The 15,179-nt window shown below is 44.3% G+C and overlaps 1 protein-coding gene across 1 annotated transcript in view; it reads right to left on the bottom strand.

The window, feature by feature from the left end:
* Nucleotides 1-15,179, bottom strand: part of FAM189A2 (family with sequence similarity 189 member A2) — a 51,891-nt gene that overhangs the window by 22,305 nt on the left and 14,407 nt on the right. The window contains exon 4 of the mRNA XM_018555638.1: nucleotides 5,261-5,389. Within this exon, the coding sequence (XP_018411140.1) occupies nucleotides 5,261-5,389 (129 nt within the window). The remainder of the gene's footprint in view (nucleotides 1-5,260; nucleotides 5,390-15,179) is intronic.

Raw genomic sequence — 15,179 nt, 5'->3', positions numbered from 1 at the left:
GCCTAGGTGCTTGATTTTATACACCTGTGGCCATGGAGGTGATTGGAACACCTGAATCCAATGATTTGGAGGAGTGTCCTAATACTTTTGGCAATATAGTGCATATATATATCTATATAGATCTATATATAGATCTATATAGATATATATAGCCCATGGCAACCTATCAGCGTCTATGGTTAAGCTTTGAATACATTTCCCTCACAAACTTTTCTCTGGTAAACATAATCTTTTCAAACTAACAGCAGTTATAGAAAGTGAAACACTGGATAGTGGCCTAAAGAGGTACCCTTAAACGAAGGGTAGATAATAAGCCATGACCAACTACTGTAGTGTTTGTTTCCTTTATAGATATGTTGTTATGTTTTAGAAAATGGTGTTAAATCTTGTGACTTGGCACCTTTAAAGCCCCGGATAAATAGGAATTGTATCATCTGTAGAACATTTACTGTTGGCAGGAAAAGTGATTTATGGAAGATATATTATTCTATGTATTCTTAGATATATGATCTAAGGTAATGTCAGCAGAGATCTGGAGGTAAAGAAAGATACCTCTTTACCCTGTCTTGGTAAAACACGTTCTGGGGCTGGTTTTACTAGTAGTCCAATAGAGCTCTGGGTGGGACAGACTCCTAATTCCGTGGACCGTAATTTCATTATTGTCCAGCTGGACCCAGCTGGGGAGTGTGTGTCTCAGTGGAAAGAGAGACAGTGTGCTGAAAGCAGCAAGTGTTTGTGTTTGGAACCAAGCCTGCCAGCAGGACAGGAATCTGTGGATGGACTGTAGCTGTTCCCATAGAGGAAACGGACCCAGCTCAAAGGACTATCCCAAATACTCAGTAAGGCTCAGTGGAGCAGAACTTTATTTTGTGTTTGACAATTTCTTTTGGCGGGATGCCTGTAACCTTTTTGTTTATTGCTGTCCGAAATAAAAGCTGCCAATTTTGTTGAAGAGACTGAGTTTGCCTGTGCCTTAAAACTTGCTTAGTTCCCTACAGTGGTTACACTGATTTCCACTGCCTGTTTTCTAAACCAGTTTTAAAAAAACCTAAAACTCTTACTAATATCTGTTTATATATCATTTATTTTTTGTAAAAACAGTAAACTGTGATGCTGAATTTGCTATAAATAACAGATGTACCCCTAAACTAATAGGAAGTACTCCCTGGGTACAAACCGCTGGTTAAGAATTAGGCACAATTCACACCAGATGATGAGCTAATCGCACAGTGCCGATGCACTGATCCCGGAGCATTGCACTGTGTAGTTTTGTTTGTTAGAACTTTATTGAAATTAGGGATGCACCGATACTAGTATTGGTATCGGTGCTCCAGATACTTATCCCGATAACGAAACTTCCAGGATCAGGAAGCCGGGTGGCGAGTCATTACGTGCCAGCCGTCTTCCTGATTGGCTGGGAAGCCGGCTCCATGCTCCCTTGTCACCAGGGAGCTGGCTTCCCAGCCAATAAGGAAGTCGGGGGGTGGGTAATGACTCGCCCCCCCCGGCTTCCTGATTGGCCGGAAAGCTGGCTTCCTGCTCCCTCATGCCTTGGTGACTAGGGAGTATGGAGCCAGCTTCTTGGCCAATCAAGAAGCCGAGCGCGCGAGTCATTACCCGCTCCCCGACTTCCTGATTGCCCAGAAAGCCAGCTCTATTCTTTCTCGTCACCTGGTCACCTCGACTTTCAGTATCGTTATTCGGTATTGGTGAGAACCGAAAAAAATATCGGTACTCGATACCGAAAGATCGGTATCGGTGCATCCCTAAATGAAATGTCACAAGTGACATTTCATTCAGTTCTACGGGCACAGCAACCTGGTTGTACCTTGCCTTACTTACCTATGCATGCCTTATTTTTTTTCAGCACACACCACAGCGTTCCTACTGCAATGCGGAGGTGTGAATGGGCCCCATCCGTGACAAGGCTAATTGCCTTGTCTTGTATTGGGGCTGTGCAGGAAACAACGGTCATTGCAGCCCCAACGCAGATGGTGTTAATAGGCCCTTAGTAAGCTAGATAAAATATATGGACTATGTTACAATACTTCTTATTACCATGGGTTTCAAAAGACCTAATTATTATATAGATTAGTGATGCACTGATACCAATACTAGTATCGTTGCTGATACAGAGCATCTGCACGAGTACTGATACTCGTGCAAATGCTCTGATCTCAAAACTGATACTGGCACTTTAATTAATAAGTACTGCGCTGGCTGGGGAGTTTGCGGCAACCTTCTTGGGAAAAACACAGTGCTTCTGCTTACAGTGCTTCCATCGGCGCACACATCTCCCCCTCCTGAGCTCCTCCGCAGATCTACCCTTCCTGAGACCCTCCACACATCTCCCCTTCCTGAGCTCCTCCGCAGATCTCCCCTTCCTGAGAAACTCCACACATCTACCCTTCCTGAGACCCTCCACCCAGAGACATCAGGATGGCACCCAGGAGCAGAGCGGCAGCACAGAGTGCCCTGCAGGTTTGGTGCAGCAAAATGGCACCTGAACTCCAGAGCTACTTTAGAAATATTGTCTGCTGTTTCTGTTCTGTGCTTTATTCTGCATTGCTGTATAATGTATTGCTGGGATTTGCAGTCCTCTATAGCTGATGGTATTATTCTGCATAGCTGTATAATGTCTTACTGGGATCTGTAGTCCTCTATAGCTGATGGTATTATTCAGCATTGCTGTATAATGTATTGCTGGGACTCCAGGCAAACAAAATCTTAACGCTTGCCGTTGGGTTACCCCCATACTACAAAGATTAAATACCCATTTTGCCTAGTGAGTTAAAGTGTTCATAGGGTGTGAGGACGCCGAGGGACATTCCATCACTGGAGTAGAGGGGGCAAGTATATGTCTGTCATTTTAGCATCGCTGCAAGGGTTAAGATTTTATTTGCCTGGATTTCATCTTTAAGGATTTCTAAACCCCCCAAAAATATAATATATTGCAGCTCACCAGTCCTTTGCTGTTGTGGCTGCATTAGTTTAAATTTTTTCATTCTTTTTTCCTTTTTATTTTTACATGGGAATCCTGCAAATAACACATTTCCTGGGTCTTTGTGGCTACGCTTATTTCACCATTGTATGTATGGAAGGGGCCATGGTTGTCACACAGGCTGGGCTTGAAACGTATATGCCTTTGCTCTTCCATCCCCATTACACAGGCTGGACTTGAAACATATCTGCGTTTGCTGATCCCCATATCTGCCTTTGCTCATCCACATTACAAGGTGGACTGATGGGACTAGTAGGTTTTACAAGAAACATATGCATGTTTGTGTTGTCTTTTCAGCTCCCAGTAAGTGACAAGGACACTACATTTCTGGCAAGATCAACAAGAATTTTCTGTACTTGCTGAAACTGTTCTTAAAAATTAGAACTGATTCCAGCCACCACATCTAAGGACTGGTAAGCTGCAATACATTACATTTTTGTTTTTGGGTTAAGATATGCTTTAACCTCCCTGTCGGTAATCCCGAGTGTGACTCAGGATTAATTTTCATTACCAAAAGCGGTAACCCCTAGCCACACTCGGGATTACACAGCGCGTTACTTACATTATCCACGATCCCCACTGTGTCCTCCGGCTGATGCCGGCATCAGTCTTCCGGGTTCTGTCCCTTGCAAGCGTCCACGTCGCAGGGGGGGGCAGAACCGGTGGGAAATTTGAAAGTAAAAAAACTAAAAAAAAAAAAAAAAATAGAAACAAAAAAGGAAAAAAAAATTAAATAATCAGACCGCCAGGGAGGTTAATGTAAGATTAATTAAAAGCAACTCGCTGTAAAATTTGGAGGGTTGTATAATAGGATTTGTAGTACTCGCTGTAAAATACTTTTCTTGGAGTCCATTGAGGAACAGATATTCTTTAACTTATGACTTATACTGCCGCCTACAGGAGGATTGGACACTGGCAAAAGAAAACTGCAGGCCAGCCCAGGATATCCACTCTCACTACCAGCATGCCTCAGTGTTGTAGAAATGCAGTACTGAAAGCATTATCATAAACACAGTGGAGGAGGGAGAGGTGGAAACTGTGTCCCTCAATGGACTCCAAGAAAATAGTTTTATGGTGAGTACAAAAATCCTATTTTCTTTACCATACAGCGACACACAGAAGGTTTTGAACCTTCGTGACTTCTAAGAGCAGTCCAAGCAAAGAACTGGGGACTGCCTGCAGATACATATAATGAGCCACCTGAAGGACCTTACAACTGAAGTTGGCATCGGATGAGGCCACAACATCCACCTTGTAGAACTTAGAGAATGTGTCAAAAGAACACCGGGTGGCAGCCATGCAAATCTAGAAAGCAGTTCCTTGATGTTGGAAAAGCCCAAGAAGTACTTGTAGACTAAATAGTGTAATGTACAATCATAGAGCTTGCGGGACGTAGCCTTTCTAGCTTTTAGCATCATAGGAATCACAGGTTCAGAGATGCCCTGTTTTCCCAAAACCTGGGCTTCAGATGAGGAAGACGTTTCAGGGGAGGATAGACATAGATTTGGGTGTACTGATCCCATAGAGCAAACAGAGCATTCCCTGCTTCTGCTAGAAGATCTGTGTTCCTGAGGACAAATCTGTTCTCACCTGCGACACAGGTCCTGGAACGCCTGGAGTAGGGACCACTCCCTGGGTCCAGGTTCTGAGGGGTTTGGAAGTCTGCCTATTGTTTACACCTGGTATGCACACAGTGGACAAGGCTGGAACATGAAGTTCTGCCCAGGATAGGATCTAATCAACCTATCGTGCCGCCGCAAGATTTCTGGTTTAGGATAAGAGGAAAGGCCTTGGGTACTCACAAAACCAGACAGCTGGTAGCAGGTGAGGGCTGGATGACCGGAGGTGACCAAAGTCACAGGCAGGCAGCAGGAATGGATCAAAGATTGGAGTTCCATGTGGGCTTTTGTACGCAGGAGCAGGGAAATGCTTTCATAACAAATTATTGTGGGAAAGAGAGCATGCTCCACCCAGTGGATGTCATCAGTGCTCAGTCCCACAGTATTAACCCCTTCAGAGTTGTAAACTGGCAGGATACAGGGAATTGAAAAGGTGTCCGTCCAGCGACCTTTGTAATTGAGGTAGTATCTGGTGCTCTGAACCAACCTACTCACAAAGTGACTCTTCAGAGACAAGGCAAGCGCTGAGTCTCCCTTTCTTTACAGTATCTATAGTAAAACTGACACTATAACTGGTGTGATACATTTTATATTAAATGCACACAATATACCTTTGATTGCATCTGCCTGTTAGTGATACCTTTAATAAGAGATGAACTGCATTACAGGAATGGATCATGACAAGCTTCAGAACATTTCCATTCTCAGGACACTTGTTAAGTTGAAATTCTTCACAGCAAACACACATTCTTCCTTCCGCCAGTCCTACCTGTTAAGACAAAAATGTAAGTCAAAGACTTTCTTAAATGTGAACTCAATCTACACATTGCTACAGAATGCTGGAGAAAGCATAAGGTCATTTTTGTGTTAAGGACAATATATGTAAATCCACATATCTTCTGCAGTATTCCTATTAAATAGATTTCCCAGGGTAAAGTCAATTTGACTTCCTGCTTTTAATCTCTCTGTGTAGTAATACACTTGAATAAATACATGATATCATATTTAATATTTGATAAAGTTACAGTCTCATTGTTAATGCAGAGAACACAATTCTCCACTGAAATATTGTATATTCCTATTAAAAAGAAACTTGGAATTTTCAACAAAAGAAAAAATGAATGATTCATACAATTCTGAATTTCTAGAAAATAACTACATATTAAGAACTGCATATAATAAAATGCATAGATGGTATTTTGTTTCTATCAATGTTATAGTTATTGATTCTCGTTGAAATTCTCTAATGTCAACTCTCTGTTGACATAAGAGAGATGGTTTTCTTGTTGTTGATTCTCCCACCCAATGTTTACTATTTGTTATTTCTGTATTTTTTTTTAAATCTGAATAAAAACAAAATTCACAATATATAAAGCATTTAAACATTTTATTAAAAACAGAACAGGCAAACATTATTTCTTTATTCAAACAGTGTCAACAGATAAAAGGTGATATATTTGAATAAAATTGATATGGTGTATCCATTCTCATAATCTAAATTAATGGAAAAGCAGATTTGTCACATGGAAAAAGAAAGTACACCCTTACATTTACCATCACTTTAAATCTTAGAAATTAGGATTCGCTGTTCCAGATTGGGTGCCAATAATTAGAACTTCTTAGGGATTATGCAAGTAGAACCAGTTTTGTTTAACTCTCAGAAATCTGGGGTTGTCACTGAATACAAATCAGATCCAGAGGTTTTATATCAATTGTGCTAACTCCTATAACAAAGTTTCACCATCGGATTTACAAATATGCATCATTGAGTGTGTGGATTCCACTCAACTGGATATTTGGTCACTGGAGCTGGCTGTCTGTCATGTTTACATATGTTCTTGACCTACATGGATGGTGATAAGTAGCTATTTATCTATTATATCTATTATCTATTATAAAAATTTACATAAGGGATGCATCCTTGGCCAGGTTGTTTATTTTATATATGGGGATTTTATAGGGTTGGAATTGGAGGTGGAGGTAGTTTTATGTCAGTTGATATAAGCACATGAATGCTTTTGGGTATTTTTGGTGGAAGAGTCTGCCAGGCTCCGGCCAAATGTAAACAGTTGGGTGGAGCTAGCGGTGACATCACTGCTAGCTCTCCCCAATCGTTTATATTTTGCCGGCATCTGACATATTCTTCATTCTGCGTCGGGAGTTCATCGCGTGTGGTCAGGTCGGCAGGCATCATTTTTTTTAATAGATTCTTGATTCTTTATTTTATTTCGCAGTGTCGTTGTTGTTGTGGACACCGCTGGACGTCATAATTGACCTTAGGATTATGTTGGTGGATCATTTTTTTTTTTTTTTTTTAAATTAAAGGATTTTTTTAAAGTCTGGACTTTTTATTTTCTATTTAACCCTTTAGTGAATGGGTAGGGGTACAAGTACCCCTTTCTCATTCACACGGGGAGGGTCATCTGGGTGCCCCTTTATTAAAGGAGTACCCTGGTGTGAATAAGTCCCCCTGCCTGCACCCCCAGGGGCGACCCTGGAAAAGCACCCTCCCAGTGCTGAGGGCATGTGGCCTGGTGTGGCAAGGAGGGGGGAGGCACTCGCTCGCCCCCCCCCCTTTCCCGTCAGGCCTGTGCTCGTATGGCAAGGAGGGGGTAGGCACTCGCTCGTCCACCCCTTTCCTGTCAGGCCTGTGCTCAGATCAAGGGTCTGGTGGGAAATTTTAGGGGGGACCCCAAACTTTTTTTCCCCTAATTTTTTGGGGTGGGGTACCTCCTAAAATTCCTACCAGACCTTAAAGGTCTTTAACATTTTTTTATTATTTTCTTAACTTTTTTTTCTTCTTTTTTTAACTTTTATTTAAATAATTTTCAACTTTTTTTTTCTTTCATTTGTTTACATTTTTTCTATTCTGCTCACTACCTTGGAGCATTTGGCTATTTACTCACTGCCGTTCAGCCCCTATGGAGATGTTTGATCGGCTGAGTCGAACGGCTTCTGCAGTTCGGTTCTGCATGTTCGACTGACCGACGGCAGCCGATGTACGGCTGACATCAGCTGTACTGAGCTGAAGTGAATAGCCAAATGACGTTCGGCTCAATTCACTTCGGCAGCTTTATGAATAACCCCCCTGGAAACTGAAGGAAATTTCCATCAAAACATTTCTACGTACAAGATGTTATTTCTGCTAAAGAGGGCAATACCAGCCCTGAGGCCAAGGGCGTACTCACTTTTTCCACATCAAATAATTGTAACTATTGACATTTTACTTGTTTTTATTCAAGTATATCACCGTTATCTGTAAGCATTGTTTGAATGAAAAATTCATGTTTGCCTATTCAGATATATGTTCAAAAAGTCAACAACTTCCAAGGGGTGTATTTACCTTTTCACACAACCGTATAATTTATATATCTCAATGACCATTGCCTAGAAAACAAGCTTGCCCCTGACCACTTCACCCACTTGATTTTTATCATAAAAACCGCCCTAAAAGTCCTCCCAAATTTTTCTCACTCGTTTTTTCAGAGATGAGTACGTTTTGTGGCAAATATATTTGGGACAGATGAGGAATTTTCTCAACTGAAAAGGCACCCATTTCCACCCCAAATTAGGAGAAAGGTGTCAGGGAGAATGTGTCAAAGGCAAGCAGGTAGGGTACAGGAATTCAGAGAATACCAATAAATGGACCTTTGCTGTCCATCATTTTATCTTGTCAAAGCAGCAAATTATAATGTGGTAGTTTAAGCACGTTTTTGTTGTTTAGGAACAACATGGTGTGAACTGGAGTTCTCCTTTAAATGGACGAGGAAATAATACATTAATGCACTTGATCTATTCTTCCTGTAAGTAAAGTGCTCATTACAATGCAAGTCAGCTAATGGATAGCAGGAGATGACGGTCCGCTTTTGCCCAACTGGAAATACAATCACAATACTGTATAACATGTCTTCACAGGATGCTGGTAAGCCTGACATTTACATTATGAGTGCTTGTGTATGGAAACCATGTACAGTTCACATTGTTAATTGTTCATTTTTATTGATGCTTTTAAAGCTACAATAACTGCTACAATAATGACAACATATGTTTTTAACATACACATTTTATTTGTTGAAAAAACAATCTTGCCTAAGGGCAGGTTTACACCATTTCCTGGACTAGATCTGGAAAGCAGTGCATTGCATTTTGCTGCAATTTTGCCGCGTTTGGATTTTTAAAAATTAATAATTTTTTTTAAGCTTAAAGCGGTTTTACAGGTGCGTTCCAGTCCGTTTGTATGCATTCCAGACCAGACAAAATTTCTTATTTTTTTTTTTTTTTATGTACAACAATCCACACTTATATATGTACAACAGTCTACGTGTATTCATGTACAAAAATATGGTGATCAGGGCAATCAGGGGTGCCATAGCTTTCCAAGAGCAATTTGCTAACCAATCACTGGCCAGAATGAACAAAGCGCACTTTCACTATCGATTCCTAGTGCATTTGGAATCACTCCGCCTGTGACAGGAGCCGGCACTATAGAGGAGCCATCAGCTTATGCGGCTCTGCTCCCTCCGGTGCCGCCTAGCTTCTAGTGCTGGCTTCGTTGGCACCGCTGTTTCTCTCCCGCAGCTCTTCAAGTTCCCCCTTATGCCACCACCGGCCCTGGGAATGGTCACAACTAGGTCTTATATTCGGGGTAGGTCTTATATTTTAGCAATTCCAAAAAATAGTACTACCGTATTTGCCGGCGTATAAGACGGGTTTTTAAACCTTAAAACATCCCCCAAAAATCGGGGGTCGTCTTATACGCCGGATACATACAGACGGATATGGTATACTGTATGTAGCTTCGGCTACATACAGTATACCGCGCTGAGCCAATCACGGCAGGCTTTGTATTAATGAATACAAAGCCTGTATGCATTAATACAAAGCCTGCTGTGATTGACTTTTTTTTTTTGTCCTCGCTCAGGACACCTTACTAACAGTTTTTTTTTTATATATATATTTTTGTGATAATACATGGTTCTATGTACCCACCACAGGTTCAGCCTCTTCTCCCGTGTGGTGGATGTCCCTGTATGTGGTAAATCCACAGGATGGGACATGCCTTGTGCCAGGCTAGGATGCCGGAGGTAACTTAAAAGGTTACAGGCGGATGGGCTGGTAAGTTGGACTCATGGGGCCGAAGCTTCTTACCGGAGGATCGACTGCTAGGTATGCGCTCCAGGGTGGTGCGCACTCCTGGGTGGCTGAGACGCTATGGCGGTAATAAGCCGCGGCCGCGAGTGTAGTTGCGGTCCAGCGTGGAGCGCACGCCGGAAGCCGCGGTGCGTCTCCATTCAGATAGATGAAGGCATTTAAGCCAGTATAGTTTAAATACAGCGGTTCCTGGAGGTACGATCGCTGCTAATCGGTGCCAGGGGTCGGTGTAGGACTGTCCACACTGAATAACACTGTCTGTAACCAGGTAGGTCCTCCTATGGGGGTATCTTTTTCTTAAAGTTTTTTTTTTTTCTCTGTTTTGGTGCTGTGCAGACCAGAGTGTTTATAGGTAATTGTGATTTCCCTAGTGACCCACCATGAGTCCGGGGGTAGCCCAACTAGACAGGCACGAAGTTCATCATAGATGTATGGCCATTTTGTTATGTTTTTTTTTTTCACATATGGTCAAAAGAGTGCTGACATGTCATGGTTGTCTCGTTTCAGGGGGAAGAGCCCTAGGTATAGGAAACATAAAAATAAATCACGCTCCCACAGGACGTCTCCTGCTTCTGAGGCTAGGCCAGACAGAGTTTCTTCTCATGGGTCTCCTCAGCTTATGTCACCTAGACAACGGTCAAAGACGCCACCAGCTGGGCCATCCACTGAAGCTTGTCGGGCATGCGGTGCCCAGGCACTACCTCAAAAGCTGTTGTGTTCCACTTGCTTTAGAGAATTGGGAAAGGACACAGCATCTGACTCACAGGATATTAAAGCTTATATCCGAGAAGCAGTGGCGGAAGGTATTAGAGAATACACGGGATGTAGTGCTTCGTCTAAACGGCGAACAGATGGAGAGACACCTACAGAGAGGTATTGTCATCTCAAGATTCGGATTCGGAGGATTCGGATGGGGTCAGGGAGGAGATGCTTGATGAGACTTTCTCTTTTGACTTTGCTCTGGTATCTCCCTTCATTTCTGCAATCAAGCTCGCACTGGGCTGGGAGGAGGATCCCGTCCCCATAGACAAACAAAGGAGATTTTTTTCCCAAATATTAAAAAGGAATTGCCTACCTTTCCACTTTTCTTTGAAATCAAAGAAATTATTGAAGAGGAGTGGGCAAGGCCGGATAGAAGGGGAAAATTGCCCAATCGCATTTCTAAATTATATCCATGTCGCCCTTCGGATTCCGAGTTATGGGATGCAACTCCTAAGGTGGATGCAGCCTTACAGAGGCTGGTCAGGCATGTACTCTTGCCTTTAGATGACTCTGTCTCGTTTAAGGATACCATGGACAGGCGGCTGGAGGTAAACTTGAAGAAAATCTACTCCACGGCAGGGGCATCATGCAGGCCCGCAGTGGCTTTGTCCTCAGTCAGCAAGGCTATAAGGGTATGGATTTCGGGTGTGGAGGCGGCATTGCTTTCTGGAGTAGCGAGAGAGAGAATCGTTGAGTCCTTGAGTGATTTCAAGATGGCTTCAGATTTCGCGGCGGAGGCGGCCCGCTTGATGTAATTTTCTGTGGCAGGTGGCAGAGCGCTGTGGCTGAAGCACTGGTCGGCTGATGGCGCTTCGAAGCAGGGCCTGTGCTCTATTCCATTTTCAGGCAAAGCGGTGTTTGGAGCTCCCCTGGATGAGGCAATAAAGAGAGTGACGGGGGGTAAGTCTGACCTGCTACCACAGGACAGAAAGAGACAACAGCAGCCCTTTCGTTAGAACAGACGGTTTAGAGAACCATTTCAGGAGGCCAGGTCTTATAGGCCTGGAAGAGAATTCTTTCGAAGCGCATGGCATGGAGGTCGTTCAGCCTACTCTAGAGGTGCAAAGGCAAGCACTCAAGCACCCAAAAAGACAGAGAAGCTATTCTGAAATACGGCCCGCCCTGTCGCCTGTAGTGGGGGCTCGCTTGGCTTCTTTCAGGCAGATTTGGGCGGACACCATTCAAGATCACTGGGTGCTGGGGGTTGTGAATTGCGATTACCGAATAGAGTTTGCCTCCGTACCTCCAGATCATTTTATTCCGACTCAGGTCCTAGCTTCTCCAGAGAAACGAGCCTGTCTGCGGTCATATATTTGAGAATTGCTGCAATCACAGGCTATTCTACCCGTGCCAGAGCAGCAAAGTGGTCAGGGGATATATTCCCCGTTGTTTCTAGTACGGATTCCGGCCGGTCCTCGACCTAAAGAGGGTAAATCGGTTTGTGAAGATAGAAAGTTTTCGCATGGAGTCAGTGGAAACCATCGAGGAACTGGTGAGACCGGGTTGGATGCTCACTGTGGACTTGAAGGATGCCTACTTCCATGTCCCACTTGCAAACGTCCACCAGAGGTTCCTGAGGTTCACTGTGGGTCACAAGCACTGATGTCTTCCTTTCAGCCTGTCCTCAACCCCAAGGACATTTTCAAAGGTATTTGTGTCCGTGATTGCGCTATTGCGCTTAAAAGTGAGAATATTCCATTATTTGGACGATGTCCTGCTTCTGTCCCAATCTCGACGAGAAATTCTACAGCACTGACATCTAGTTCTGGAGACATTTCGGAGATATGTCTGGTTGGTGAACTGGCAGAAGAGCCAGTTAGTCCCAGCTCGAACCCTGCAGTATCTCGAAATGATATTCAATTCGGAAAAATCACGGATTTTTCTTCCAAAGGAGAAGGTAGCTCGGGTCATCCGGCTAGCCGGGCTACTCATGGCATCTTGTACGTGTGCTGCACAGCAGTGTCTCTTATTTCTGGGCATCCTTTCGTCTTCCATTCCGGCGGTCCCGTGGGCTCATTGGCACATGCGCCATATACAATACTCCTTTCTTTAGCAGTGGGACAGGCAGTCACTGACCCAGTTAAGCTTCCTCCCAGAGGTGGTCAGTAACCGTCTGCAATGGTGGCACAATTCACAGAATTTGTTGAGAGGGAAAACCCTTCAGCTTGGAGATTGGATCATGATCACATCAGACGCCAGCCTAACAGGTTGGGGGGCCCATTGCTTGGGGCACCAAGTTCAGGCAAAATGGGGATCTCAGAGCCCGGGGCACTCGAATGCGTTCGAGTTACAAGCAGCCTTCGAGGCTCTCAAAGCCTTTCACCACCTTGTCAAAGGTCGACGCGTCAAGTTACGCATGGACAACAGGACTGCGGTGTCGTATGTGGCATGACAAGGAGGGACAAAGAGCTCATCGTTACTGAAGATCACTTTACATCTCTTTCCTTGTGCGGAACTGCATCTCCTGGATTTGACGGCGTCTTATCTGCCGGGAACGGAGAATCAGGAAGCGGACAGGTTGAGCCGACAGTTTATGGATCCCCATGAATGGTCCTTGAACCCCAAGTATCTGCGGCCGTTCTTCCAGCGGTGGGGGGCGCCTCGGATAGATCTCATGGCATCCAGGAACAACTCTCAGCTTCCGAGGTTTTACTCCCATCTCTTTTGCCGGGGGGCCCTGGGTCAAGATGCCCTCTCCCTCCCTTGGCGATTCAGCAGTGTCTACGTCTTTCCTCCCACTCCCTTGCTTCTCTGGACGCTTTAGAAGATCGACAGGGAAGGGGTTTTAGCGCTTGTGGTCCTGCCTTGCTGGCCGAAGAGGCCATGGTTCCCCCTACTCATGGAGCTGTGGGTCAAAACACTAAGACCTTCTCCTCCAGGGCGAGTATTACCACCCGAATGTGGCACGTCTGCATTTGATGGTCTGCAGATTGAGAGGCAGAGTCTTCAGAGCCTACAGCTCTCGGCATCGGTGGTAGAGACCCTGTTAAAAGCTACTAAGCCATCTACTAAGATGACTTATCACTGCGTCTGGGAGAAGTTCCTCACCATGGCAGCACAGAAGGGGTGGTAGTCGGATAACCCGTCGTTGGGGAACATCCTGGATTTTCTACAGTCAGCTCTTGACACAGGTCTAAGCTACAACGCTCTTTGAGTCCAAATTTCAGCCTTATCGGCGTTAACTAAGTGTCGTTGGGCTAATAATGCTGTTGTACATCAGTTCCTGCAAGCAGCCATGAAGTTGAGGTCTCCAGTGAGACCACTGTTTCCAAAATGGGACCTTCCCTTGGTTCTGAGGGCACTGCTGATGGCACCATTCTATCCGCTAGCTTCATGTTCTCTATAATATCACCTCACTCTCCTTTCAGTCTTCATCACCGCAATTGTCTCCGCCAGGAGGGTATCGGAGCTGCAAGCTTTTTCCTGCAAATGGCCTTATTGTCAAATTTTTCAAGACCGGATAGTATTGCGACCTGTTCCTTCGTTCTTACCAAAGGTTTCCTCAGTGTTCCATTTTAATTAAGAATCGGTCCTCCCGGCCCTGAAGAGTGAAGTACTGTCTTCTGAGGATGAGTATCTTGGGAGATTAGATGTGGTCAACATACTCTCCACTTACTTGCTGAGAACGGAAAGCTTTCGTTCCACCGAACGGCTGTTTGTGATGCCCGGAGGTCCGAAGAAGGGGGCGCCTACTTCCACAAGGATCTTATCCACATGGGTGGTGAGGGCTATCCAGCGTGCTTATAAGGCAGCGGGTCTTCCCCCTCCGCAAAAAAATCAGGGCTCATTCTACGAGGTCGCTAGCTACGTCTTGGGCAGCCTAAGCTAAGGCTCCAGTAGAGGTCGTCTGCAAAGCAGCGAGTTGGTCGTCCTCTAATACCTTCATTAGACACTACAATGTCGATGTGTCTAGCTCTGCGGGTGCAGCCTTTGGCACATCCATACTCTCTTCCATACATCCATACTCGTGTGTTTTGTTGCTAGCTATGTCCCATTAGTATGCCGACATGAGGTGAGCCAGGAAAACTGAAAATTGTTATTACATACTTACCGTAATTTTCCTTTCCTGGCTCTCCTCATGTCGGCATAGCTACCCTCCCATGCCTTCGCTCGGCGTGCTATAGAACACGTGTGTGGTGGGAAGGGGGGGGGATTTATACTCTTGTTAGGGTTGGTCCTATTGGGAGCCGGGGGCGGGGTTAACCCATTAGTATGCCGACATGAGGAGAGCCAGGAAAGGAATTACGGTAAGTATGTAATAACAATTTTCCATTATATATAAAACCTGTGGGCATAGGGTTCTATTTTTGGAGGTTATTGGGGGGGTTTTTTCTCTTCTTTTTCTATAGGTTGAACTCGATGGACTTGTCTTTTTTTCAACCTGACTAACTATGTTAACTATATATACAGTATACATGTACAGTATATGCACATTATTCATGGAACTGTGTTTAGCGGATAAAGATTCTACTTTACAGCTGTCATGTAATAAGAAAAATAAATCGTTTTAGATTGTAAACGCTCTCGGGCAGGGTCCTCCTTACCATCTTGTCTTGATTTGTATTGTCATTAATATATCTTCCTTATATTGTAAGGCGCTGTGCAAACTTTGCGCCAGTATGTGTTCGCTCACTTCCCGATCAACT

Source organism: Nanorana parkeri, unplaced genomic scaffold (genome assembly GCF_000935625.1).
Source record: "Nanorana parkeri isolate BGI_ZX_2015 unplaced genomic scaffold, ASM93562v1 scaffold206, whole genome shotgun sequence".
Lineage (NCBI taxonomy): Eukaryota > Metazoa > Chordata > Amphibia > Anura > Dicroglossidae > Nanorana > Nanorana parkeri.
Note: the sequence above shows the minus strand (reverse complement) of the source record. Positions and strands in the feature narration are given on the sequence as shown.